Raw genomic sequence first — 27,945 nt, 5'->3', positions numbered from 1 at the left:
CGACTGGAGGCGATCGCCCCAGTGGTGGGCTGAAATACGGGCCTGTGACCATCAGTGGCCGGGCACCGCACGGCGTCCCTATATGGTGACGACCCCGGGCCCAACTGTTGCTCCTCCTCCTCTGGCTGAAGGATCCGCCTCCTTATCCGATTGTTCACCCCAATTGGGGAGACTCGGCCCGCCCTCCGCCCTGCACGCCTGGCCTGGAGGAGCCGGTCAGCCTTAGAGCGAAGAAGCCCGCCGGATCGCAGGGTCATAGCGGCGGCAAGAGCAAGACTGGAAGCCGCCGTTCCTGGTGCTGTTTGCAGCCAGCCGCCTCCCAGCACGACTGCGGCGATCCGGCAGAAGCTTGTGGGCAGGTAGCGCGAAGCCCTCTGCCTGGGGAGCAAGAGACTTGGGGAAAGCAGCGAAGCATCTGCAGCTGCGTTATTCCTGCAGAACGAGAGGCGCAGCGGAGAGGGGACGGGATGTCAGGGGGCCATTGGGCAGCAGCTGGCTGCAGAAGCGTGGACTAGGACAAACTGAGTTGGGAGATCCTCGCAAACGGAGTGGGAATTGGAGTAGGGATCCAACAGAACTTCCCGTGGGGATCAGCCCTTCCCCGTTTAGGACTAGTGGAGGAGGGCGTTGCGGGGGAGGAAGGGAGCCCAACTCTCTGGTCAGCGTTTGTGTGGGGAAGCTAACCCGAGCCCTGGGGAAGTGGGATCACAATGGCTGTGGAGGGCAGCAGGTGAGATCACAATGGCTGTGGAGAACACCGCGATGGGGGGGTCGGCAGCTGAAGGAGCAGACAGCCTGACAGACTGTGCTGAAATCTTCCCAGGGCCAGGGGAGAGCTGATATCCCCACTCCCCCAGCAGAGCGAGGGCTGCGGAGCTGGGCAAGATGGAACACTGACATCTGCTGACCGTTCGTGGATTAATCTGAGCAGACGAAGGGGGAGCTCAGCTCCCCTGACATTGCTGAAGGGCCAGGAGGGAGGAGGGAGCTGTCAAGTCCTCAAAGAGCCGTGTCAGAATCAAAAGGGGGGTTGAAGAAACACTTGAGGATAACCGAAAGCTGTGATCATCCTTGGGGAGAGGAGCAGAACAGGGAGAAGTGACACTTCATTGATTCCTGCGGCGGCAGGGATCTCAACTCCTTTAGCCATGGCTGTCAGTGAAGCTTACGTCTCACTGCTTGTGATGGCAGGTACCATGATGGCCATGGCTGGCTGCAGGCAAGCGGCCCGTCACTTCATACACCGTAAACCCCATACTCTGTGCTTCTTCCTGGAGTTAATGGGTGCCTTCCAGATCTGTGCTTGTACCCACGAACTTCGGCTGCTGGCTTATTTGCCACCACAACCGCATGTGGCACTTGCCCTCACTTACATTTTAACTGTTCTTCATGGCTTGACGTTGCCTGATAGCATCAACAACCCTTGCAGCAGCTTTCAACTGCTTTGCAAGAGCAAGATCATGATGAATACCTGGTTGCTACAAACTTCAGCTCAGTTCACTGGAGCAGTACTGGCTAATATTTACATCAAGTTAATCTGGATATTGGGGATCATACCAGTGCATTTATGGGCTCTGGCAGAGAACTGCAGCAACCCCATCCAAACTACCATAGCAAACGCTTTCATCCTAGAACTCCTCTTCTCCTTCTTGGTCCATCTGACCTTACTGCAATTTGAATCAACGAACCACAAGATAAAAGTCCATCTAATTGCTTTGCTGATCACCGCACTGGTATACACAGGTTTGTTACCCTTTCCCCTCCTTTGTAATTGTCAACCAGCTTTGAATGATTGTGGTGTTCTGTTATTGGCTTTATACCCATTGGACTTTAGTATAGCTAACAATACTTCCAGCAAAGGCCCCAAATTCTTGGGCATATCTAAAGTAGCCCTGTATCTTAGCTCTAGTTCTGCCCAGTGGTGTTTCAACTTTTTATTTATTTATTTATTTATTACATTTCTATACCGCCCAATAGCCGAAGCTCTCTGGGCGGTTCACCCTTTTTACCTTCAGGAAATGTTTTCTATATTGAACCTTCTACCAAAGAACCACATAATCCTCGTACCTTGAAGAGATTCTGGGGCAAATTCTAGGGTGCACACAGTACTGTGCTGATCAAGTCTATGGGGCTTCATTCTTCCTGGGTATGAACCAAGCTTTTGACTGAAAACATACCTAGCAGGTCCTGTACATCCCATGGAAAGATCATTAGTGGTTGGCAAGTGATCTTTGGGGCTGTTTGTCCACCTTTACAAACACAAGAGAATCCCTGGTCCCCTGAAACACGGTTTGTAGACCCTAGTAACAGCACAAGGATTGTACGGCTACTGACCTGCTGCCTCTGTAGAAGCCAGACAAGGCAAAATGTTTTTCTCAATGTACCTGAATATTGCTCTAATAGGAGGACCTTTCATTTCTGCTTTGGTTTCATGCAAGGAAAGAGTGGGGTTTGCTCTGGGCTGAGGCTTTCACATTTCTCTCCAAAGTTGCTCTGTGGATTTTCTTACACCACACTGGTTATTCCTCCATGAAAGAAAGGTGCTATGCATAGATAGGCCTTGAGGCAGCATGCTGCAGATATAAAAGAGGAGGCCTCAATGGCCTTATAGGCCCCTTCCAACTCTACTATTCTATCATTCTATGAACTCCTGTAACTTCAAACAGTTAGAAACCATCTGTGGCTTGATCCTCGGTGGCAGAAAGCAGATCAGTTATAATGCACACTTGGAAGCAAGCTATTGACAATACACACATCCCAGATTTTTTTTTAAAAAAAATACTTATTTATTCATTCAAAGCATTTATGTCATGTTATTCAGTGAAGCGTCTCCCAGAGTCCAGGTTACAGCTATCAGCAATCAGATAACCTCTGCCCTAAGGTACAATCAATTCAGCATGGGTCAGTTTTTTAGCACTTTATTTTGCAGCTGCTGTGCTCTTTTGTTATTAAATATGTATGTTAAATTGATTAGAGCACCTCTTCAAAATTTACTCCTCCGTTTTTAGTTTTAAAACATCTGTTACTGTAGACATAACCGTAAAGTAAACAATTTAGTTCAGCATGTGGAACATCAAATGTTAGCTACAGTATCAAAACCACAAGTCAATCTTTAACAAAGTACATTGAACTATTGGCACAAAGCCTTAATTGTGAAACACTAAACATGGCCAACATGCAAGAGAAGATGTTTATTTCTTCTTGTTCAACAGAACTATCTAAACCACTTTTCTTAATATGGTTGTATCTGCTGATACAAACAGGGCCTTCGCAAAATACATGAGGCAGACGGGCAGCTTTTGCTGAGGACAACAATACAAGGAAGGCCAGTTCTTTGAACAAGTCCTCCAAAGACATTTATTTTGAAGTCAGAAGCCATTTCAGTCAAATAGTGTTTATACCATAAGAACTTGAGCAATGATTTTAAAAGATTCTAATTCTGATGTGATATTTTGAATTCTGAGACACTCCTCTATGAAAGTTGTAAGATGGAATAAATTAGCTTAATTGAGAAGTAAAGCCCAGGGTAAGATCTCCCTACTTGAAGAGCACAAATATAGGTGATATTTGCTACATGCTCGGAAATCAGAGGCCTGGGAAACATTTCATGATGTAGCTATGCAGGCTCAACCTTTTGCTACTTGAGAGGAAGGAGAGGTGGTGGTAGAGGAGAGGCACATTATAGTGAACTAAAAGTGATCAATATTGGCTTAAGGTAAGGGTGCACAACCTGCACCACCCCTAATCTGGCAGGTCCCAATCCACTTTCCCCTGCATGTTCCGCTGTGCTGCAGGGGGTGGGTGGGAATACTATTCCACGACTTCCAAGATCACTGTTTTCCTGCTGCTAGTGGTGACATTCTCTATGGCAATCACTAGGGCATGGGAGATGCTTTTACCTCCGTCACAGCAATCCCTAGATCTCAGCGGGCAGGGAGGGGAGGTTTGTGTGTGCACGTGGGCTTGTGCATGTGCCGATATACAGCCCGTGGCCCTAAAGCTGACACCAGATGTGACCCTCAGGGCCAAAAAGGTTGTGCATCCCTGGCTTAAGGCAATAAGAACTCAAGGAAGGTAACTTGGAACGTTTTTGTAGCTTAACATCAAGTTGGAAACTGCCTAGAGCAAAATCAAGGCTGTACAAATTTGCTTCTGGAGAGAATATTCTTAAATGCCAGAATTTAAGCTGTTCTTTGTAACAAGCAAAGCTTCTCACAGTCAAGCACTAGAAATTCCCCACACCGAACAAGGATCACATCAAACCTAGTGAATTGCACAGATGGAAATGATCCAAAACATCCTGAGAATTTGATGAAGACTAATCTCTATTGCCTCAGTCTGGACAAAACAGAAGACAGTGTTCAGCGATGTATTTGAACAGACATTTAAGTAATTTGTCCATGGCAGCCTGATGGCAATGAAACAGCATGTACACTAGAGTACTATTAGATGAACATACAGAGAGAGAGAGAGAGAGTGTATGCATGCACACGCATACGTGTTTAGGCTCCAAAATTAATTCCAAGCTCAGTCTTGCCACTTGCAGGACTATGAGTTCAGAATCTGGGCCTTTAGTAGACTTTTCTGTCTAGTATTTGCTAGTATAGCAATCTAGCATTCATACTGGTGTTTGGTCATTAGTTTGGCAGAATAGTCAGTTCAATTGAGGTAAAGAGAAACTCTCTCTTAATTAACAAGGCTAACACATTTGCTAATCCCACTGCGGTTGACTTCTCGGGACTCTCAGAATAATATTATTCAGCCATTTAAATTTCATGCTCTGTTTCTGCTTTGTGAATCCTATTGAAATATCTGAAAACAGCAACTTGGACAAAACTCAAAACTAATCTCAAATGGATGTTGTTTAATCAAGTATGGAAAGTTGCCAAAATATGAGAAAGTTGAAGTTCTGGAGCACAGCAATATGGAAGGCCTGGAGGCTTTTGTAGAAGGCAGAAAACACCTGCCACTATGAAACCCAATGATTCATTTCATTGGGTTGGATCCAGACTTAGTCAAACCTAAAGTAGAGCCACTGAAATCAATAGGAGTCATGACCAAAGTAAGTCCCATTTATTTCAATGGGTCTTCTCTAAACATGACTAAATCTAGATCCAACTTTGTATTGCAGCAGAGTACTTTAAAACAACATGCAAACGCTGACTAAATAGTAGGAGAAACTTCCTTACAGCAAGGATTGTTTGGCAGTGGAACAGATTGCCTTGGGAGATGGTGGGTTCTCCTTCACTGGGGGTATATAAACTGAAGCTGGATGGCCATCTGTCAGGGATGATGTAGCTGCATCTTGCATCCTAGTCCCATTTTGTCTTCTCAATTCTGTCCTGGCTTATAGTGCTACATCACCTGTATATTTTAGCACTTTGTATCACCCTCAAATGGTGTCAGAATTGTAGGTAGATGGAATGTGTATGGGTTGTAACTCCTCACCCCAGGCTTCCTGTGCAGATATACAAAGACACAGATCAGTAGAAGTGGATCAGTAGATGCCTGCAAGAGTAGGTGCATGGTCCAAAAGGAGCTTTAATCTCTCAGAAAACAGACACCCTCTGGAAGAGGAACTGAGTGGTACAAGTGGTTGTGACATTCTCAACACATTGAGACATAAAGATACAGTTTTAGACTCTCCGTATTTATACTCCAGTAGATTTCCATTGCTCTGTAGAGTACACCCATGCTCATGTAAGCAAGCATTCCATGAAAAGGATCATTTCTAAAAGCAGACATTTGGAGCAGTTTTTCTTCTGGCAGCTGCTTTTGCTGAATCATTCAATGGGACTCAGTTTGCTAGGGCCTTTAGCTCTCACTTATGTAATGAATATGGCAAAACACTACTATCCTGATCTATGTACTACAGAGCTGACAGGAGCAATTGGAAACAATTTTCTGATGTACCAGTGAACAGAAAGGTGGCCAAACTGAATCCAGGACTCACCTATGCTGGGTCATTCTGAGGCTGGCATGATAGCAAAATGTCATTTTATCATCTAACACTTCACACCCATTATCTCAGTAATTTGTTCAACAATTATGGTAAGAAAGGCCAGCATTAACCTTACATTGCTTGGATGTGAAGTGGAGCTGAAGTAAGACATGGAGGTTTGCCTTAGGCTACCTGGTGAATCCATGACAGACTAGTTTTGAACCAGGGACATCACTGCTCACACTCTTAACCACTATGCTATGCTGGATGTGGAAGGCGAACCAAGGTGGCTACATGTTGTGTTTGATTTGGATTTCTTGGGAAACCAGAAGTTAAATCTTTAATTCAATGGACCATAGGAACCTGCTTTATACTTAGTCTATCTAGCCCAGTATTGTCAATACTAACTGGCAGGAGCTCTCCAGGGATTCAAGCAGGATGTTTTCCAGCCCTACCTGTAAATGCCAGAGTCTGAATCTGGGACCTCAGCCCTTCCCCTAAAGTGGGTGGTTCAAGTTCCCATTTGTAACACCAGAATAGCAGAACCATACCTTGAAGGGATATTACAAGGCTGAATGAGAGGTTTTGTAGAGCATATTACATACAAGAAGCACTATCTTTTATTATTAATTTTCTCCATACTGTTTGGCATGGCACAAGAAGTAATTATTACTGTTTCCCAGATTCTGTTCACAGCAGTTATTTCTCATCTTTTGGAATCTGTTCTGTTTGGGAATTGGTCCAGAAACTTCAGAACAGCTAACATACACATTGTTGTGAACAGCCCAGAGGGCTTCGGCTGTTGAGCAGTATAGAAATGTCATACATACATACTTATGCAGAACATTGATCTGATTCTGGATTACTTGTTTGGTTTTGCAGCAGCCTAATGAAACAATACCACCACAGTCCTACAACTCAGAGGGCAAGATTCAGATCTAGTTATATTTAGAGTAGATCCACTGGGACTTCTTTGTTATGATTAACTTTTAAGTCCCATTGCTTTCTAAGTCTGGATCCAATCCACTGAGTACCAAGAAAAACACAACCACCTCTGGAAACAGAACAGTACAACATAATTTACAAGCAAAAACTGAGATCCAGAGCATCACCAAGAAGTGGACAAGGCCATATCTATATTAGATGCCTGGTTTACTAGCTCTGCACAATGGGCAAGTTTTACTATCAAACGAGCATATGTGGAAGTTCCAAAATAAACATTCTACACCAAGTAGAAAAGGGAAAGTGGGGTTCTAGGCAGAGGACAGGAGCAATGAGGCCCATGAGCCTGGCTATAAGAGTGAGGCTCAGAGCCCTTCATGCCTCTTCACTACTGCTGTCTGCATCCAGGCTTAGTAGATCTGAGGCTTAAAGCTACATCCGTACTGCAGGTCTCAGTAGAATGCCATTCCCCCTTCCTTGGGTTTTAACATTTGGCACGCTTGGCAAAAGGTTTGGTCACCACTAACACAGAGCAGGGGGAGAACCCGTTGTGCAAATTTAATAAATTCTGGTGAGCAAGGCTGGGAAAGACCTCTTTCTGAGACTCTGGCGAGCAGACAATATCGCCAGGCTCCAGTTCAAGTTCAGATCTTGAGTCATGAATGCTGGTATATTACCACTATTGGCAATAGCTGTTCAGAGTATCAGGTATTTAATACTATCTGGTATTACTAGGAGCAAGATAACCTGCATTATTTTGTTTTTGCCTTCTTATAGGAGGAAAACTGACAGGAGCCATATTTAATCCAGCTCTGGCTTTTTCCTTGCACATCAGTTGTTTCATGGATAATTTTTGGAATTACATGTTGGTGTACTGGGTGGCACCCTGTATAGGTAAGTGCTTTTACACTTTATTTTATTAGGACAAACTAAAGCAGTACTCCTAACTATAAGAAACATGGGATAGAGCGCAATGGCCTTAATTAGGGGACAGCTTTAGTTAAAATATAGCATCATCTTAAGAGATCTGTTCTACTGTCAGATAAAGCAGGGTCCCACATCTAGTTGCCCTAGGAGTAAATGAAGTTTCCTATTATTGCATGGCAAGAACATACTTTATGCACACTTTTGAAGTTCTCTAAAACATGTTTTACACAAAATAGGAAGGCTGATATCCAGATATCATGCTTCACCATGTGCTATTCCCTTGTGCGGTCTTCAGGTACTGCCTTAAAAGCATGTTTACATTTACATCGTTTCAGGGTCTGTGTTGGTGGTCATAGCTTGGGATGATGTCCTTCCACTGCTACGCAGAGAAGCTTAAAATGGTATAAAGGAGCGATGTTCAAAAGAGGCTATTAATACCGACGCAGCTGTATTCTACATGGAAGGGAGCCAGAAGACTGGACAATCAACTCACTCAGACAACTTTCAGATGTCTTTTGGGAATATCATTAAACAATTTTATAGAACAGGATTTGCTTGATCCCTTAGAAACAAGACTGGCTTTTCCAAGCTGGGACGTGTATTTCAAATTTCAAGAATGTTTACTTAACTTGTCATCAATATCGCTTAAGAAAAAAAAAAAGAGAACAGTTCTTGTAACTGAATCCTCACTTCTATTTGTGCAGTTTAGGCAAGTTTCTTTTAATATAACACACCTCGCCTGTTCTGAAAAAGAACCTGCCTAAAGCCACTTATCTGCACCTTTTTAGTATCCATCTTCCTATAGTCAGAGAAAAGCCCTTTTAATGCCTTTATGTGGGTAGGGTAAGGGTAGTGGAGAAACAGTATCCAAAACATGACACATTTTCATCATTTAAGGTGAGCTTCTGAAAGGGGAAAGTGGGCCCAAAGGCAACTGTTTACCATGACCTATCCCAAATAGCTCTAATTCTATAATTGTGGAATTCCTCTTCAGCGTTAATGTTAGTTTCCTTAACACTGTGGCTCCAGTTTAAAGATGTTTGAGAGGATGCAAGCAATGCTAATCCCAAACAACAGTCACTGACATCTGTTTAGAAACGCCACGTAATGCTCTTTAGATATCACATGAGGATGCGGAACATGTGGCCCTCCAGTTGTTTTCAGGCCTAGCCAGCATAACTAATATGGAGGGTTGCTGGAACTTGTAGGCCAGAACATCTGGAGGGCTATGAGTTGCCCACCCCTGGTAAAGAAGTATCACAGGTGCCATATTAAAATCACTGTCGTTCATATGGCACAGAATCAGCAAGCAAGGACCAAAAATACAACACATAACAGACCAAGTTACAGATTTTGGAATAACAAAAGGCAGAAAGATTACTTCTCTTGGCAACCTCTTTATATTCATTTAATAAAATGATTTGCAAATGTAACAACACATACCTAAAGACGTTATACATCACACATGATATCCAGACATTTTAGAGCCATTAATTGGTTTCTCAAGTGTTGCTAAGAATTTGTGCTTCAGTAAAAAAAAACAAAAAAAACCAGCCTTTCATGAGGTATTTGCATAACATTCTGGAACACAACTGAAAGTAGCGGACACCGAGTTTCTCATTAGTACCACATATTGGTGCCAGTATCTCATTAACATCTATTCTAGAGCCAACATTTGTGTCAGCAGTTTTACCTACAGCATAAGAATGTTTCCTCTCCTCTCCCTCCGTCCCTCCAGCCTGCAGGCAGTGCTGAATTTTAGTAAGAGGCAATCTGCGAGGATTCATGTCAAGAGACATTACATTTCTGATCACAGAAGCACTTTAAAAACAGCAGTAAGATTTCTCCCAAACCGGGCTGAAATGTTAGCTATAATTTCCAAAGTTTGACGTATTTAATTGTCAAGCTATTTTTAAAACGCATTTAAAATGTGTGTACAGAAGTGTTGTTTTATTCTGCAGGGATTATTGTTAAAGTAAATAGTACTGTGAAGTACAGAATTAAACTTCGCCCTTAGGTAGTCTTACTCCAAGTAAAGGCTTTGTACTGGTGTAAGCTGAAACCTTTGCAAGAGTAGCAGAGTTCATGATTTACAGATTCGGTGCTTCTCATTTCTTCCTGTAAATCTGCCTGCTCTTTAAAAAATTGCGAAACTGGCACTGTTTAACAGAAGTGCTGAATCAAAATACTACTGAAATGAGGCATCAAGAATGGAAAATATTCAGTTTTAAACCTTAAACAAATAGGCTTAGAAACAGTGACCCCGAATTACATTCCACTGACCTCATTTAATTACACAATGAGATTGAATGAAAGTTGTGCAGCATGAAAACATTGGCTGGAAAATGAACCGAGGCTCATTAAGTAGCTGCAACATGACAAAATGTAAATGTGTTGAGTATATTTTCTTCTTAGGCATTTTTTATTTTCAATAAAGAAAACTTTATCTTTATTTTTCCCCTTGGATGTTTTTCATCCTAGCTTATTAAGCTTCACCTCAACATACACTTATTTCCATAATTCAATTTATTCTTAATTTCACTGAGTTGGATCCAGACTAGGTTAGTCATGACTAACTTAAGTACCATTCATTTCAATGGGACTAAAGCAGGACTTAGTCTGGATCCAACCCATTGTTTCCAAACAGGAAGTGAATCTCTCTGATGGAGCCGTGGCAAGGAATCTCTAGCCGTGAGGCCAAATTTAAAATGCACGTTTTCCTTGCAACTATTTCCTTGCTTCTATCTTACTCCTTTCCTGCCTTACAATCCGCACATCTCTGAAAGGTGAGCAGTTGCAAAGTAATGCCTAGTAAACAGAAAATGCAAAGGAACAAGTAAAAATCCTTTCCCCCACCTTCGCTGTGTCCCCACAATGCTGCTAAAGAGGGGTGAAGGTGTAGCATGGGGTGAGAGCAGGATGTTTTCACTCCCCTGATTTAACGCTCACAAGCATCTCTGGACCCCAAAGGCTGCAAGCTGCAAAAAGCAAGTTGCTACTCATGTAAAGTGCTTTTATGAGCCTTTGGGGGCCAAGTAACCAATTAAGTGCTATGCTTGTTATGGTATATACTTGAGGTCATTTGAAAACAAGCCACTTTTAATAATAGCGCTCACAACACTGAAAGGGTAACGTAACAGAAAGAATTTCTACAATGAAGTATCCTCAGGTCCAGCCAAAAAAAAAAGCCTGATGTATTTTTGCTTCCTAGCTCCACCTAATCTTCCATCCACACAGACCTTTTCTCTTTGCTCTCTCTCTCTCTCTCACCACTTCTTGCCTTGCTATTTCTCACCCCGTAACCTCTTTCCTTGTCATTTCTCTTTTCCGCTCCTAGCCTTGCTGTTTCTCTCCCACTCACCCCTTAATCTTGGGTTTCTCTGCACTCCCAGCTTCTCTATTTCTCTCCCCTCCACAGCTCTTGTGACTAGCCAGGTCATGGCAGCCACATCCTCCGCGGGAGGCATTTTGTGCTAGCGTCCAAATCAGTTTCTCAAATTCCCAAAAGTGCTTGCGGGTCCACATCTCCCTTCTGGCATACATGCTTGGTCCCACATCAGCTGCAATCATCCATGGTGGATGTGGTGGGGCCTAAGAGACTTTTCATCTAGCCTGAACAGCAGAGAAACCAAAAAGCATCTAGGAAAGGCTAATAAGTCAAACCAGAAATAAGAAAAACAAAAATTCCTATGGTCACAGAAATAATGTTCTCAACGGCAACAACAACAAAAAATGGTAGGCTGTAAGATACAAAATTATATTTATTGAACCATTTTGTTTTTACGTATAACAAAGACACAAGGAGTTTTTTTGTATCAGTGGAGCAGTACAGCTGTCATGCCTACGCCACGAAGGTCATGACGAAACAAGAACATTGAATGGATCGAGCCCATTCCTCGAAGCGTTTTTCACAATGTGTGCGACCCTGCAGACCCAAAATACAGCCCGGTCTCGTTAGCTAAACAGAACAACTCTCCCGTCACACGTGGTCAGCTGTGGATAAACAGGCACAAAAATATGGGGGAAATTCTAGGACAATCTAGAATTCTGTTCTAAGTACAACTTTATTCCTTAATTTCTAGCATTCCTGTAAAGGCTTTCCAATAAGTAAGCCATGATTAATCCTCCATTCAGATCCAAATTAGCTTTCTTAAGTTTATATATATATATATATATATATATATATAAAAGCAACCCCACAGTGCCAAATCCTGTTTTAGAAGCACATTTATAAAATCATTTACAGACCTAAATCTCAGTGTTTAGGCCATTAATACAGACAGGGCAATTCCTGTTGTAACATCTTCAAGCTTGGCGAGACTGGAAATGCCGAGAGAAGAATCTAAAAGATACAAGATGCTAAGTTTCAGGGTGGAAAAAAATCAATGATTTTTTAAAAAAATAATTAAAAAAAAATCAGATTTTTAAAATTTAAATCAGTTTTTTTTATATAAATCGGATTTTTTTTAATAAAATGCTTTTTTGAGGAAAAATCTATCTAAAAATATTTTTTTCTATTTAAGTAACATTGTAGTCCAAAGGTTATTTATTCATCATGAAATAAGGATTAGTTTTTAATTATGTAGCATGAGGCTGTATGTTCATGCAATGTTTAAATTTTTTGGTAAATGAATTCCATTAATCCATTCAGGTAATGATTATTTTTCTCCTTCCAATAAAGTACAGCAGAAAAGTTGTCCAAATATGAATGATTAACCTATTAAACTGGAGATAATTCACCTTGCAATAATTTCATAATTATCTACGATGTGTTTCTAACAGTATAACCAAATCAGTATTTTTTTTTAATATAACTGTAAAACTAATCTGAAAAGTTGTTATTCTAAAAACAAAACCTTCATCTGGTTGTAAATATTAAGATTATACCAGTAAGAATGAGTCTTTGGTAACTCTTGAGTTGTGTAAAATATGTATTAAGCTTTATAGTGAGGAAGAGTGCACTTTTTTGGGGGGGGGAGTCACACAATTAAATTGAATCTTTCCGAGTAGTGATTTAAATCATGATTTAATTGATTTAAATCAAATCCACCCTGGTTTCAGTAGTAAGAACTCCTGTTTGTCTTACAGAAAGAAAGGAGTGCAGAACAGCAGGGAAAAAGCACTAGGAGTCTGTTGGCACAGTTTCAAGACAAAAACAAAAATCTAGCAGGCACTGGGAAACCTACATTCCATGTGAAAGGAGCTTAAAAAGGAGGGTAAGTTATGCAAATCTGTTTTCCGTGTTATTTGGATTAACAGACTTTAGAAGGCTTGGCTAAGAGGGGAGTAAAAAAGCAGTAACGGAGGTTATGTTGGGGCTGGGAGGAGAAAGGAACGTGGTCAGAGACGAAGAGGAGGACATATTGCCATAAACGATACGAAAGCTGCACCCAAGAGTACCTCGTCCCGACTCCAGTCCTTGATTAACGCTCTGTTTATTTATTGTTTTCCTAGCAAAAATTTTTTCCTCTATCAGCATGGCTCCATGTCTCCCCACAGTCCCTTGCTCACTGACACACGCCGCTTTGAAAGGCTGGAGCAGTATGCTGCGGCCATACATGTTTGCATTTATGTTTATTTAAGGCAGCCCATCTGTTAGGGAGGCTTTAGGGTGGATTCCTGCCTTGAGCTGGGGGTTGGACTCGATGGCCTTATAGGCCCCTTCCAACTCTACGATTCTATGATTTAGACGAAGAGGAGGACATATTGCCATAAACGATACGGAAGCTGCACCCAAGAGTACCTCGTCCCAACTCCAGTCCTTGATTAACGCTCTGTTTATTTATTTTTTTCCTAGCAGAACTCGGTACCTCTATGAGCATGGCTCCATAGCTCCCCACAGTCCCTTGCCCACTGGCACACGCTGCTTTGAAAGGCTGGAGCAGTGTGCTGTGGCCGTACATGTTTGCATTTATGTTTATTTAAGGCAGCCCATCTGTCAGGGATGCTTTAGGGTGGATTCCTGCACTGAGCTGGGGGTTGGACTCGATGGCCTATAGGCCCCTTCCAACTCTACGATTCTATGATTTAGTTGCAGGGGGAAGGGGAACAAAATCCTGGCTGCAAAGTGGGACATGCCCCCTTGGCCAGCAGCCCAGAGCCCAGCTTCTTTTTTTTCCTTTTAAGGAAAGCTCAGCCACCGGCTCACAATCCCAACAGGAGCGAGTGCACAGACTCAAAAAACAACAGAGGGACAGCCAGGGATAAAGCAAGAGATGAAGCGGCAGAATTTAGAAGCGCTGGAGCAGACATACCCAGTGAAAGTACATTTTCAAACAAGTTGAAATCACTAGCCATGAGAGTTAGAAACTTGACAAGTATGTGAGATAATATATTGTTAATTACTTTTTTAATCCCACTCTTCTTTCCCAAGGAGCTCAGGGCAGCATGCATGATTCTCCCTCCCTATTTTAACCTCACAACAACCCTGTAAGGTAGGTTGAGGCATAGTAACTGGCCCAAGGTCACCCAGCAAGTTTTACGGCTCATTATGTTATTATTGGAATTTTGTTTGTAATCAGACCAGGTAAAAATCATATATGTAAAAAAAATCAAATCCTCAGAAATCTGTTGTACAGAGAAAAGTAGCCCAAATGCCATCATAATTCATGTGGACTGTGGAATGGCCTGCTGGAGGAGATCCGTCAACTTAACAGCCTTTTAGCATTTAGGAAAGGAACCTCTCGTGCAAGCACTGAGTCATTACTGACTCTTGGAGGGATGCCAGCTTTCGCTGACGTTTTCTTGGCAGGCCTTATATAGTGGGGTGGTTTGCCCTTGCCTTCCCCGGCCGTTATTACCTTTCCCCCAGCCAACTGTGTATTCAATTTACCGACCTCGGAAGGATGGAAGGCTGAGTCAACCCGAGCCGGCTGCCTGAAACCAGCTTCCGCTGGGATCGAACCCAGGCCGTGGGGAGAGTTTCAGCTGCAGAAACTGCTGCTTTACCGCTCTGCGCCACACGAGGCTCAGTTTAGCATTTAAGAAAGCTATAAAGACTGATCTCTTCCGGTAGGCCTATCCAGTGGAATTTTAGGATGCTTTTAGTATGTCTTTAGGAAGTTTTAACACTGTATATTGTGTTTTGATTAATATTTTATGTATTTTATACTTGTCGTTCCCCGCCTCGATCAGGATGGAGAGGCGGGTTAGAAATAAAATAATAATAATAATAATGATGATGATGATGATGATGATGTAACATAATATTCAACACACGAGTACATTTCTTCTTTAACAGAAATATTTTATATGCTGTTTTCAACTATAACGAAAGTTAACGAGCTAGAGGGGCTCAGAGAAACCAAGCTGCCGTATAAGGAAGGGAAAGAAAATTAGGAATGTAAACCTTACAGCCGCCCACATCCTCCTCAATGATCGACATCAGCATCTTCAAACTGCCCAGCGACTGATGGGGCTGTGTCCACCTCCATGCCATCTGGAAGCAAAGGCAGCAACACACTGGGAAAGCTACAGACATTAGAGCCGTCCGTAGAGCACCTAGTGACCTCTGATTTGAGTGTCCTACAGTTACGGGGTTGGAAGGGCCAAAACGGACACAGTCCAACCGCCTTTTCCCACCGCCCCAAATTTGTGGTGCGCAGCAATTTGCCACAGATCAATCCAAGCAATCTAAGACACAGAGAGAGAACAGAAGCTTCAAGATACTGGCACAGCAAGCAGACCAAGGTGAAGAGACGTCATTCCTCTAAAAATGTATCTGATTCAATCCCTGGGAGCTCAAAGTTAAGCATATAGAAGGTGGGGTTCAGATGTTACCCATTCAAAAATGCTGGCAGAAGATGCTCCGAGAAGCCTTATGGGGAAGTGGGTTCTTTAGCTGGAATAGCTACAGGTAACATCCCCTACATATAAGAACCTTATATAAGAATACGATAGTGTAAGGCAGCCTTCCTCAACCTGGGGCGTTCCAGATGTGTTGGACTGCATCTCCCAGAATACCCCAGCCTGGCTGGGGCATTCTGGGAGTTGTAGTCCAACACATCTGGAACGCCCCAGGTTGAGGAAGGCTGGTGTAATGCTTATTACTTGAGATCTACCAGACCGATTTTGCTCATTATTATTATTATTATTATTATTATTATTTATTTTTATTTATTAGATTTTTATACCGCCCAATAGCCGAAGCTCTCTGGGCGGTTCACAAAAATTAAAACCACAATAAAACACCCAACAGGTTAAAAACACAATAATATTAACTTCTTCTTATTCTTATTTATTGCATTTTTATACCGCCCAATAGCCAAAGCTCCCTGGGTGGGATAAACTGAACTTTTTAACTGAAATTTGAGCAGCACGGACGTTCAGAAAATTTTGAAAGTTTGAAGAAGTTCAAAGCTCGAGTTTTAATAGCATTTAATTTCTCTCCTTGCCAAATTGGCAGGGCAGCCCCTCCACCAGCAGGGTGACAGAGGGCCCTGCTCAGCCAATCAGCATGGCATGAAGGCAGGCCCCAGGTGCAGCCACGTGATTAGGTTGTCGCCACTAGCGGGGGAGGTGAAAGGGATGGAGGCAGCCAGTCAGGGCACAAGAGGGGGATTGAGTGGCCAAAAACCAGGACAGGAGCAGGACTACCAGCACCCATGGTGAGCAACGTGGACTTTACACTAGTATATAACCTAGCTTCAGTTGTCCATGCTCTGGTAACCTTCAAATTAATTACTGCAATGGGCTCTATGTGGGGCTGCCTTTGAAGACGGTTCGGAAGCTGCAGCTTGTGCAAAATGCAGCGGCCAGATTGATAACCGGGACCAGAAGGTTTGAACATATAACACTGATTCTGGCCCGCTTGCATTGGCTGCCTATACGCTTCCGTGCCCAATTCAAGGTGCTGGTTTTAACCTATAAAGCCATACGCGGCTTGGAACCAAAATCCCTGACGGAACGCTTCTCCCGACATGAACCTACCCGTACACTACGCTCAACATCTAAGGTCCTCCTCCGGGTGCCTATTCCCAGGGAAGCTTGGAGAATGGCAACAAGGGAGAGGGCCTTTTCGGTGGTGGCCCCCCAATTATGGAACGATCTCCCAGACGAGGCTCGCTTGGCGCCAACGTTATCTTTTCAGCGCCAGGTCAAGACTTTTCTCTTCTCCCAGGCAATTAACAACAGATGTTGAGTTGTTTTCTTTTAACTGACCCCAGAATAGTTGTTTTAAATAGATATTGTTGTTTTTATGCTTTTTATGGTTTTAAATTTCTGTATATTAGTTTTTAATGTTCACTGTTTTTAACTTTTGTAAACTGCCCAGAGAGGTTCGGCTATGGGGAGGTATATAAATGTAACAAATAAATATTAGTAGAGTCACGGTAGATCAGACCAGAGGCCTCTCTCTATTCCAGCATTCTGTTCACGGTGGCCTGCAAGCAAGACACGCACACAATAGCACCCTCCTGCTCATTTTCCCCAGCAACAGGTATTCAGAAGCATACTGCATCTGATGCTGGAAGTCATACATCAAGACCAGTAGCCATTGATACGTCTTCTCTTCCAGCAATTTGTCTAACTCCCCTTTAAAAGCCATCCAAATTGGTGGCCATCTTGCGGTAGCGAATTCCATAGTTTAACTCGGCACTCCCACCCATCAGCTTCATGGGATGGCCCAGGTTGTAGTATAACGAGAGCGTTATGTCTCCTTCACTACTTTCTCAACCCCATGCAGAATTTCCTAAGTCTCCTCCACGCTATCCAAGCACTTCTCGTCACAGCCACAGCGCTTGGACAGTGTAGCCAAGGAGTCCACACACAACGTAGCTCTTCACCTACGACAAAATCCAACCCACTGGCTCATCCAACAGCTGTGGCTACAAGGAGCTTTACTTTACCTCGAAACCAGACCGCAGGAAAGGGAACGTGGCCGCTTCAAATGGAGCACTTGGCCCGCAACAGCGCCAAGATTAACACTTACCTTCAAAGTCTCTGACAGAATCTTCTGTCCGTACCCCGGCCATGTGGTACTGAGTGCTTATAGACTGTGCCAGCATGCCCTCCAATCTCTCCAAGGTAGCTTGACCCTCGGCAGTTAAGTGTGACAAGCCTTCTTCGTATGTGTAGAAGGACGGGATGTCGCCTTGGCCAATTTCTGCAAACAACAACGAATACAAACAGCTTTTAGGCTGTTGGACAAAACAGTTGGAGGTGGACAACTGGGCTGCTCCAGATACTACATCAGTCAGGGATGCTTTAAGATGGATTCTTGCATTGAGCAGGGGGTTGGACTCGATGGCCTTACAGGCCCTCTCCCACTCTACTATCCTATGATTCTATGAAAATTTTAGTTACCTTGTTCTGCACTTTTTCCAGCTCTATATCCATTTTTAGGAGTGGTGACCAGAACAATACACGGTATTCCCCCTCCTCTTCTCCATTTAATCCTCACAACAACCCTGTGTGGTAGGTTAGACTCCCAAGTGCCAGAGGCTGGGGAACGAATAAGCGCAAGCCCGGAAGGGCGTTGCCTTTGCGCCCTATGGGTGGGATTCCCAGGTGCTCCCCGTGGGAAGCAGAATGCTGGGCTAAATGTGCCGTTGGACAGGCTCAGCAGGGCCCACTTTACGTTCTTGGCACACAACGCTGGTGTGATCACTGCTGGCTCGGGGTATAAGTTCAAGGAGGAAGACAGGAGAGACGGTCGTGAAGGCACACAATGTTTGCCACCTTTTGATGAAGCAAAGGACGCTTGGGTCTGATCTTTGTTTCTTGCAGTAGCTTTCGAACTGCCAGCTGGGGTTCTGGGACAGATTGCCAGATGAAGCCTCGCCATTATCTGCACCTTTCTCTTTCACAGCAGCAGTAGTAGTGTTGTTGCCACTGCCGCTGCCTCCTCCTTTGCCTGAGAATCCTTCCTTAACCACCTGCTCTTGGGTCTGCTCCTTGTCTGGCTGGGAGATGGCCCATGGCCCTGCGAAAACCCTGCCTTAAGTTACAAGATGGCAGGAAGGTGGGATAGAAATGTAGCAAACACAGCCATGATGATGATGATGATAATAATAATAATAATAATAATAATAATAATAATAATAATAATAATTCTTACCCGCCTCTCCCTTTGGATCGAGGCGGGGAACAACATTAGTACAGGAATCAACACATCTTAAAAATTCTTGATTTTTCATTGTCTGGGTAGGCCTGCCGGAAAAGGCTAGTCTTCAAAGCTGCCTTAAAATCAGAGAGAGTTAATTTTAAAAATCTCCTCCGACAGGCCGTTCCACAATCCGGGGCGACAGAAGAAAAGGTCCTCTGGGAAACTGATGTCAGCCTAGTTTTGGCTGACTGAAGTAAGTTCTCCTCAGAGGACCTGAGTATGCGGGGCGGACTGTATGGGAGAAGGCGATCCCACAGGTAACCTGGACCCAAACCATTTAGGGCTTTAAAGGTAATGACCAACACTTTGTACTTTGCCTGGAAACTAATTGGCAGCCAGTGGAGTGATTTTAATGTTGGGGTAATATGCTCACCCCTAGATGTACCGGTGACCATCCTGACTGCCATATTTTGAACTAATTGAAGTTTCCGAACTAGGTACAGTGGTAGCCCTGTGTAGAGCGCATTGCAGAAGTCAAGCCTTGAGGTTACCAGCGCGGGCACTACTGTCTTTAGGTCTTCTGACTCTAAGAAGGGGTGCAGCTGGCGTTTCAGCCGAAGCTGATAGTAGGCACTCCTGGCCGTCGCATCTATCTGGGCTGTCATTTGGAGTGACGGAACTAGCGTGAGGAGCCAGTGTGGTAATGTGGGGTAGTGGCTAATGTGTCCAACTGGGAATCTGGAGATCCAGGTTCTAGTCCCCACTCAGTCATGGAAGTTCACTTGGTGACTTTAGGCCAGTCACAGACTCTCAGCCCAACCCACCTCACAGGGTTGTTGTTTGAGGATAAAATGGAGAGGAGGAGGATTATGTACGCCGCCTTGGGTTCCTTGGAGGAAAAAAGGTGGGGTATAAATGCAAAAATAAATAAATCTCAATCCGCTAGATTGTTTGTTTCCAAAAAACAGGTTCCAGAGGGTTGTCGTGTTAATTTGTTGCAGCAAAAGCAACAGAGAGTCTGATGGCACCTTAAAGACTAACAAACTTTTGCGGACACTGCCTGCTTTATCAGATGCATGAAGATGCCGTAAACTGGCAGATCTATACATCTGTGCTGGGGGAGGATCAGCCTCACCCTCTTTGCCCCTAACATCTAGGCACAGAGACGCCACCCCTACCCCCATTAATCCCGGAGGGGCCTTTCAGCCCTCTATGGCTGATATCCATTGACAGACCAAGTTTCCATGAATTTATTGAATCTTGGGAGTATCCAGAAAACGTTGTAAAAAATACGCCCCTCCATGAACTACTCCAGCAGATACAGGGTTCATAGTATGGATGAGACAACTGGCAAGCTGCGGATTTTTAGTGAACTTCTGGTTTTTAAAGCTAAATTGATCTTGCAACTGTTGCAGACCATGACAACCTGCAGGGAGTCAAAAAGGATAGAAGCCTAACAAACCTGTATTGCCCCCAAACAAACATGGCTTTGACCAATTTTTGCCAGTAATTGTGGCCCATTGCGAGACAAGAACGAACTCCGAAACGCACAAGAATTTACCATAACAAAACTGCCCTTACCGTGCGCCTCCACATCGTATTCATCACCCTCATAATCGTTGTCGGAGTCTTCATCTTCAGGGTCAGGGTGCAGGGCTTGGCATTCACACATGGCGGAGAACATGGCTTCAACTGGGCAAAACGCAAACACACCACCAGTTCAATCAAACCAGGAGAACGGGCATACAAAGGTGTTCTATCCCCCTAGTCAAAGCGTTGGTCCACCTAGCTCAGTTCAAACAGCGGCTCTCTAGGATCTCTGGTCAACATGGCGCCCTCCAGATCTCCTTAACTACAGCTCCCATCATCCCCACATTTGCAAAGGGACGGGACTTGCAGTCCAACAGATCTGGAGGGCCCCAGGTTGGGGAAAGGCCAGTCTCAGGCTGAGGTCTTTCCCAAACCTGTAATCCAACATCCTTCACCTGGAGATGTCCGGGGACTGAACATTTAGATAAATACACAGGCCAGCTGCCGTTCAGCCTGAAAGCTTTCTTGAGTTGGACGGAGCTCCTGCTGAGGCCTTTCCTAGGAATGAGGGACTGTGGGCACCTGCAGGCCATGTTCAACACCTGCATTGCAGCATAAGGCTGGCTCTGCAAGCAATTCAGCGGCCCCAGGGCCTGCTCCACCTCTCTTCTCAGCCACCAATTCATTATTTTTAGCTGCGGAAGCTGGGCTGAGCAGTCAATCAAGGGACAGACTGCTGTTACCATCGAGGCAACAAGCTCCAGGGTCCGTCACTGAGGGCGAGGGACTTCCCTCTCCTCCCATGCCATGGTCACAGTGAGGAACAGGAGCTCAACTCGGCAGTATTTCCCAGTGCTCTGGGTTAGGACAAGATGCACGTGGCCTAGGCACAACCTTACCAACACGGTGTACATACAGCGTTAACTAGATAAGGACTGTCTGGCCCAATTCTCGCAACAGTCTCCCTGACATCAGAGAAGCTAAGCCAATTGCGGACATAACAAGTGGGGTCTATGACAGGCCACCCAGGGCCCAGAAGCTGATTCACTTTCAAGAGGAACAAGGAGGCCCACTGAGACATCCGAGTTGGTCCAGGCCCATAGCAAGAGGCCAGGCAAGCAGAGGGGACAGAATCTAAGCAGGAAGGGGGGGGGGGACTGAAAGTCTGGCGACACGGCCCATCAGAGCGAGGGGATCTTAGCCAGCCTCCAGGGAACAGGGGCAGCGGTGCCTAGAGAAGGCTCTGTTCATTCTCTATTTTAAGTGATGACGTTTGTCACTTAAAGTAGAGCGGGGACGCTGGCCTAATCTACACCAAGCAGGATATTGCACTATGAAAGCAGTATATGGTATGTATGAGTCAATAGGTCCCAACAGTTGTCAGTGCACTTCAATACCGCTATAAAGCAGTAGTGTGGCTCCTGCCTTTTATAGACTGCTTTCACAGTGCAACATCCTGCTTGGTGTAGATTAGGCCTTAGTCTCCTTGTTCCTCTCATACAAGATACATCCATCCCCGACTGGAACTGAGATGTAATTCTTGTTCTCCAAGGCTCCGCTCAAGCCTGCCACCAAATGGCTCTGTCCACTCACGGGCCGATTTGTCGCTGGGTATAAATCTGAATTCTGAAATGGGCTCCAGTTCTTCATCGCTTTCTTCTTCCTCCTCCTCTTCCTTTTCTCCCATGGGAGCTTCTTTCGATTCTTCAACTAAGGGAATAAAATGCATTTGCTGGTAAAGAAACAGATATTAACTTCTCCAATGGTTTTTGCCAGCCTTCCCTGGGGCCCTCCAGATATGTTGGACTGACTTTATACTGTTAGTTTTACCCTACCCAGTGCCTGTTTACCCTACCCAGTGCCTGTTTACCCTACCCTGTGCCTGTTTGCATTCTCTTCCCCTCCTTATTGTTTTATTATGATTTTATTAGAATGTAAGCCTATGCGGCAGGGTCTTGCTATTTACTGTTTTACTCTGTACAGCACTATGTACATTGATGGTGCTATATAAATAATAATAATAATAATAATAATAATAAGAAGAAGAAGAAGAAGAAGAAGAAGAAGAAGAAGAAGAAGAAGTCCTGGCTGTTGTCAGGAGCTGCCTCTTTTCAGCATGCAACTCCTTTGCTTAAGGAATTGCACTGGCTACTGAGCCATGTTGACGGTTCTGGCACTAGTGTACAAAGCCCTAAACAACTTGGGACCAGGATACGTGAGAGAGCGCCTTCTCCCTTACCAACCTGCCCGATCACTGAGGTCATCGGAGGGCATGATCCTGGTGGTTCCACGTGGACCTTTGGCCTGATTTGAATCTACCAGGAGAAGAGCCTTTAGTGTGGTGGCCCCTTCCCTGTGAAACTCCCTGCTCCTGGAGGTCAGGTAGGCGCCAATACTAGGCTGCTTCTGGCACCTCCTGAAAACAACTCTGTTTCAAGACGCTTTCAACTGACTAGCCACTGTTTTTCTGGTTCCTTTGTTTTTTAAATTGAACAATTTTAATTTGCTTTTGAAGTCTTTTTTCTTTTACTGTTCATACCTGTGTTCACCACTCTGGAATCTGTGCCAGATAATTGAGCGGTATATAAATATTGTAAATAGTAGTAGTAGTAATAACAACTCCCAACAGCCCCAGCCAGGACCCCTGGCCTTGCTGGCTGGGAATGATGGGAGTTGTAGTCCAACACATCCAGAAGGTGCCGGGGTGGGGGAAGGCTGGTCTGTACAAACAAAGCCCCATGAAGAGAGACTGAAAGAACTGGGCATGTTTAGCCTGGAGAAAAGAAGATGGAGACATGATAACATCTTCAAATACTTAAAAGGTTGTCACACAGAGGGGCCAGGATCTCTTCTCGATCATCCCAGAGTGCAGGACACGGAATAATGGGCTCAAGTTAAAGGAAGCCAGATTCCAGCTGGACATCAGGAAAAACTTCCTGACTGTTAGAGCAGTACGACAGTGGAACCAGTTACCTAGGGAGGTCGTGGGTTCTCCCACACTAGAGGCCTTCAAGAGACAGCTGGACAGCCATCTCTCAGGTATGCTTTAGGGTGGATTCCTGCATTGAGCAGGGGGTTGGACTCGATGGCCTTATAGACCCCTTCCAACTCTACTATTCTATGATTCTATGAATATTATTCAAACTTTGAACTTTACTGCCATTCATTTCAATGGAGTTAGTCTAAGTAGGACTAACGTTGGATACACGCCAATAATCCAATAATTTCTCATGCAGCTTGCGCAAAACCAGTCCCCTTTATGAAGGGGTCTCCTGAATACCAAACTCCGTTCACTCCACTAGACTAACTCTCTCCTGAGAGTGCAAAGATGGCTCCATACCTTCAAACTTTTCATTTACCATGACGTACAAATGCTCCCACGGGTATGCATTCAGGTCCCTGGAGATAGCATGTAAGCTTATGATGGGATAGTCCAAGGAGAATCCGAGGCCAGATGTCTCTATCCATGACAGACGACTGGAAAATAAAAATAAAAATAATAATTCAGGTGATGGGAAGAAAAATTCACATATGACTGTAAAGATGCAGACATCATAAGCAAGCTCAGCTATTCCTCCTCCCAGCTACCCTCCTCCTACACCCCACCTGTATCTTAGGAGAGATGTGCCAGGTCATTCCAGCCTTCCTGTCAATGCTAATTTTTTCCTGGAAATCGGCGTTCACTCTTCCAAGCTCCATGAAATCGACAAGCCTATTCCCAGGTGATCAAAACACCTGATGCAAGATACATTTATGCCTTTCTATACTGAATTTCAGCCAAAGCATTTGAGATAGTTCACAGCTTAATGGTTTAAAGGTGCTGGTTTTAACCTATAAAGCCTTACACGGCTTGGGACCACAATCCCTGACGGAATGCCTCTCCCGACATGAACCTACCCATACACTGCGTTCAACATCTAAGGTCCTCCTCCGAGGGAAGCTCAGAGGATGGCCACAAGAGAGAGGGCCTTTTCAGTGGTGGCCCCCCGACTGTGGAATGATCTCCCTGATGAGGCTCGCCTGGCACCAACATTATTATCTTTTCGGCGCCAGGTCAAGACTTTTCTCTTCTCCCAGGCATTTAATTATTATTATTATTATTATTATTATTATTATTATTATTTATTTATATAGCAAGTTTTTTTTATTTTAATGGACTCCAGAACTGTTGTTGTTAAATGGATACTGTTGTTTTATACTGTTGTTTTTATATTTTTGATGGTTTTAAATTTTGTATACTTTTTAATGTTCTCTGTTTTTAAACCGCCCAGAGAGCTTAGACTATGGGGCGGAATATAAATTTAATAAATAAATAAATAAATTTAAAAAAGGTAATCATGTTCTGCGACATAGGATACAAAAAGGGGGGAGGAGGAGGGAATCCTAAAAGGTCTTTCCACTGATGAAACTGTTCCATCAACAGAAGCGTGGGGGGGGGGGGTGTTTCCCCCTGCAGCCCCCTCGAAATCCGGAGCCAATTTCAGGGGACACGGGCTGAAAATCTTGCCATGTGGGCAGACATCTATTCACATATCACTGGATTCCACCAAGAGAGATGGAAGAGGAAAATGAGCAACTTCAAGTATTAACTATCTTGTAGTGCTACAAGGTGGACCAGCCACTGCAGGAGGCAGAGGAGGGAAATGGCAGCTGAGGATGGGCATATTCACTGTCTCAGGATTGACCCATTGAATTAACCAGGATAAAAAGATTCCAATTACTGACATGTCAGAACAGCAGTGGTATGATGGCCAAGCTATTACTTTTTGAGGGCTTAGAGCATTGAGTCATAGAATAGCAGAGTTGGAAGGGGCCTGTAAGGCCATTGAGTGTAACCCGCTGCTCAATGCAGGAATCCGCCTCAAAGTATTGCCACTCTATGCCTTTTAGGGTTCACATGTGTATGAGTGCACACAGGTGTATATCAAGTTTAGAACAAATAGTAAACATGGGTGGTCAAGCGATTAACACAGGGATGAGGAATCATACCGGTTCTGGATTCCCCACCCATCCACCATGGGCTGGCTGAAGTCAGGGCAGGGCCCTACCCCTGATGTCATCAGGTACCCAGTTGAACTGCTGGTTAGCCAGTACTTTGGCTGGGAAGCCAGCTTTGCTCATCCCTTGCTTTTCCTGAGCGGGCAAGGAATGAGCAAAGCACACTTGGCCAGTGCTCCCAGGGGCTCCTGAAAGAGCCGTCCATGTGTGCTGCTGGCCTCACTCATCCCTCACATTCCCCAGTTGGGGAGAAAAACCCTGCCCAAGTGGCCTTATGAGCTTCTAGCACCTGTGGAATGTTGAGAGCAGAGATGTTAAAACACCAGAGTTAACGTGTCACATGCACTCTATTCACTTGACCAGGCTCACATGTTCAATCAACACGTAAAGATGAACGAGGCCACTGACTACCCTCGCCACAACAGCACATACTCGAACTACTTCTGTCCTCTGGCATCCGCAGGTACGGTGTGAATGTCTGCATGAGTACAAATGTAAGGGCAAAGGCTTCCACGCAATCTACATCCAATTGCATTTCCTCTCTCTCTCACACACACACACACCCGCCCCTGAATGCTGCATTTTGCTAGAGAAACATGGAGGGCAATACTAGTGCCCAAGCACACCTATGTGTTCAACTCCTACTTCCAACTGGGGACTTTAAGAACGTACTGTTAGACTTTAAGAACCTGACTGTTAGAGCAGAACGACAATGGAATCAGTTACCTAGGGAGGTGGTGGCCTCTCCCACACTAGAGGCCTTCAAGAGGCAGCTGGACAACCCTCTGTCAGGGATGCTTTCGGGTGGATTCCTGCATTGACCAGGGGGTTGGACTCGATGGCCTTGTAGGCCCCTTCCAACTCTGCTATTCTATGATTCTATAAGAAGTGCTCAGATGCTGGATCACACAAAGGTCCATCTAGTCCAGCACTCTGTTCACACAGTGGCCAACCAGCTGTCGACCAGGGACCCACAGGCAGGACATGGTGCAATAGCACCCTCCCACCCATGTTCCCCAGCAACTGGTGCACACAGGCTTACTGCCTCTGATACTGGAGGTAGCACACAACCATCAGGGCTAATAGCCATTAATAGGCTTCTCCTCCAGGAATCCTTGTTGGTCCCTGTGTGAACAGAGTGCTGGACTAGACGGCCCCTCGGTCTGATCCAGCACCTGGGCTCTTCTTACGGCCATGTAAGCCACCTGGGGCTCCTTGCAAGGGCAGGTTGAGGGGAGAAAGAAAGGCAGGCCGGAAGTGCCATAATACACAGGTTCCCCGCCGCTGAGAATACGCGGGGACCGGGGTGTCTCGCACAGCTGGCCCATGAGGCCTACTTCCTTTTTTTGCCCTTCTTCACCCGCCGGCCCCGGCCCGGCTTGTGGGGAGCCCTGCGAGGAATGTCGCCTCTACCGGCCCCCGGCACAGGCAGGGCGGCCCCTCCGCCTCACCTCTCGGCGATGTAGAGGCTGCCAGTGCCCAGGCCCCGGCCTCCCAGCACGGCCTCGGTGTCGGCCTGCCGCAGCCGGACGCCTTCGCTGGGCTCCGGGAGACGCTTCAGGAAGCTCATGGCGGAAGGGCGGAGAGCGCAAAACGTCCGGCCTCCTTCCTCGGGCTGCCGCGCCACGGCCGACAGCACCGGAAGCACACGGCGACCCGGAAGCGCTAAGGCCCTTTCCTCTCCTCGCCGTCACCATAGAGACGCCAAGCCGCCGCTCTCAGAGCCGGCGGCTCTATCGTTGTCAGGTGTCCTGGCCGTCACGTGATCTGCAGGGCAGCCGCCATGTTGGACCCAACCACAAATAGGGGAAGGGTGGAGGAGGTTAGCGCGGTTTAACAGCCCCCTCACAGGATCTGGGTAGGGAAGGAGGAGGCGCACTCAGTCTATACACCGGCGCCCCCCACCGCATGTGTTGGATTACACTTCCCATCATCCCCAGCCGCGTTGGGATGCTGTATCCAGCGCATGTGGCGGGCGCCCGGTTGGGGGAGGCCTCTGTAAATCCCAGGTATATTTTCACGAAGGCTTCATTGACTGCCTTCGATTACAGAAGGGAAAAGGACAGCAGGTGTATTAAAAAAAAAAAAGCCCAAAGGCGCCGTTATTATAGAGAACGAACGCGTGTTTTGTCTGCAGTCACTGAAATTGCTGTATATAATAGGGTGACCCTATGAAAAGGAGGACAGGGCTCCTGTATCTTTAACAGTTGCACAGAAAAGGGAATTTCGGCAGGTGTCGTTTGTATATATGGAGAACCTGGTGAAATTCCCTCTTCATCACACAACAGTGAAAGCTACAGGAGCTATACTAGAGTGACCAGATTTAAAAGAGGGCAGGGCTCCTGCAGCTTTAACTGTGGTGATGGAGAGGGAATTTCACCAGGTTCCCCATACAAATGACACCTGCTGAAATTCCCTTTTCTATGCAACTGTTAAAGATACAGGAGCCCTGTCCTCCTTTTCATAGGGTCACCCTAGTATATAAGGATGATTTGGGTAGGAGCCTTAGCCCTGGCTGCTGTGCAACAGGTGCAGTGGCAGCATTTCTCTCACAAGTGTTAAC

The 27,945-nt window shown here is 45.2% G+C and overlaps 2 protein-coding genes across 4 annotated transcripts; one reads left to right on the top strand and one right to left on the bottom strand.

The window, feature by feature from the left end:
* The first annotated feature begins 221 nt into the window (after positions 1-221).
* On the top strand, positions 222-12,972 carry AQP11 (aquaporin 11). 2 transcript variants are annotated; one of them, XM_063127293.1, is made up of 3 exons: positions 222-1,743; positions 7,661-7,777; positions 12,899-12,972. In XM_063127293.1, exons 1-3 carry the CDS (start codon positions 1,149-1,151, stop codon positions 12,934-12,936), a joined length of 750 nt encoding a protein of 249 aa, XP_062983363.1. In that variant the 5' UTR covers positions 222-1,148; the 3' UTR covers positions 12,937-12,972. The 2 variants fall into 2 exon arrangements, with proteins under 2 accessions (XP_062983363.1, XP_062983362.1); XM_063127292.1 differs by lacking the exon at positions 12,899-12,972 and adding an exon at positions 8,146-8,355.
* On the bottom strand, positions 11,554-27,022 carry CLNS1A (chloride nucleotide-sensitive channel 1A). 2 transcript variants are annotated; one of them, XM_063127294.1, is made up of 7 exons: positions 26,834-27,022; positions 23,725-23,861; positions 21,978-22,094; positions 20,436-20,546; positions 17,739-17,912; positions 15,159-15,248; positions 11,554-12,152 (listed from the first exon to the last, which is right to left on the bottom strand). In XM_063127294.1, the coding sequence occupies exons 1-6, from the start codon at positions 26,950-26,952 to the stop codon at positions 15,181-15,183; spliced, it is 726 nt and encodes a 241-aa protein (XP_062983364.1). In that variant the 5' UTR covers positions 26,953-27,022; the 3' UTR covers positions 11,554-12,152; positions 15,159-15,180. The 2 variants fall into 2 exon arrangements, with proteins under 2 accessions (XP_062983364.1, XP_062983365.1); XM_063127295.1 differs by having other exon boundaries at positions 15,164-15,248.
* Between the last annotated feature and the right edge of the window lie 923 nt (positions 27,023-27,945).

The sequence above is a fragment of the Elgaria multicarinata genome, chromosome 5, assembly GCF_023053635.1.
Source record: "Elgaria multicarinata webbii isolate HBS135686 ecotype San Diego chromosome 5, rElgMul1.1.pri, whole genome shotgun sequence".
Classification (NCBI taxonomy): domain Eukaryota; kingdom Metazoa; phylum Chordata; class Lepidosauria; order Squamata; family Anguidae; genus Elgaria; species Elgaria multicarinata.
This window is presented reverse-complemented; position numbering and strand designations above follow the sequence as displayed.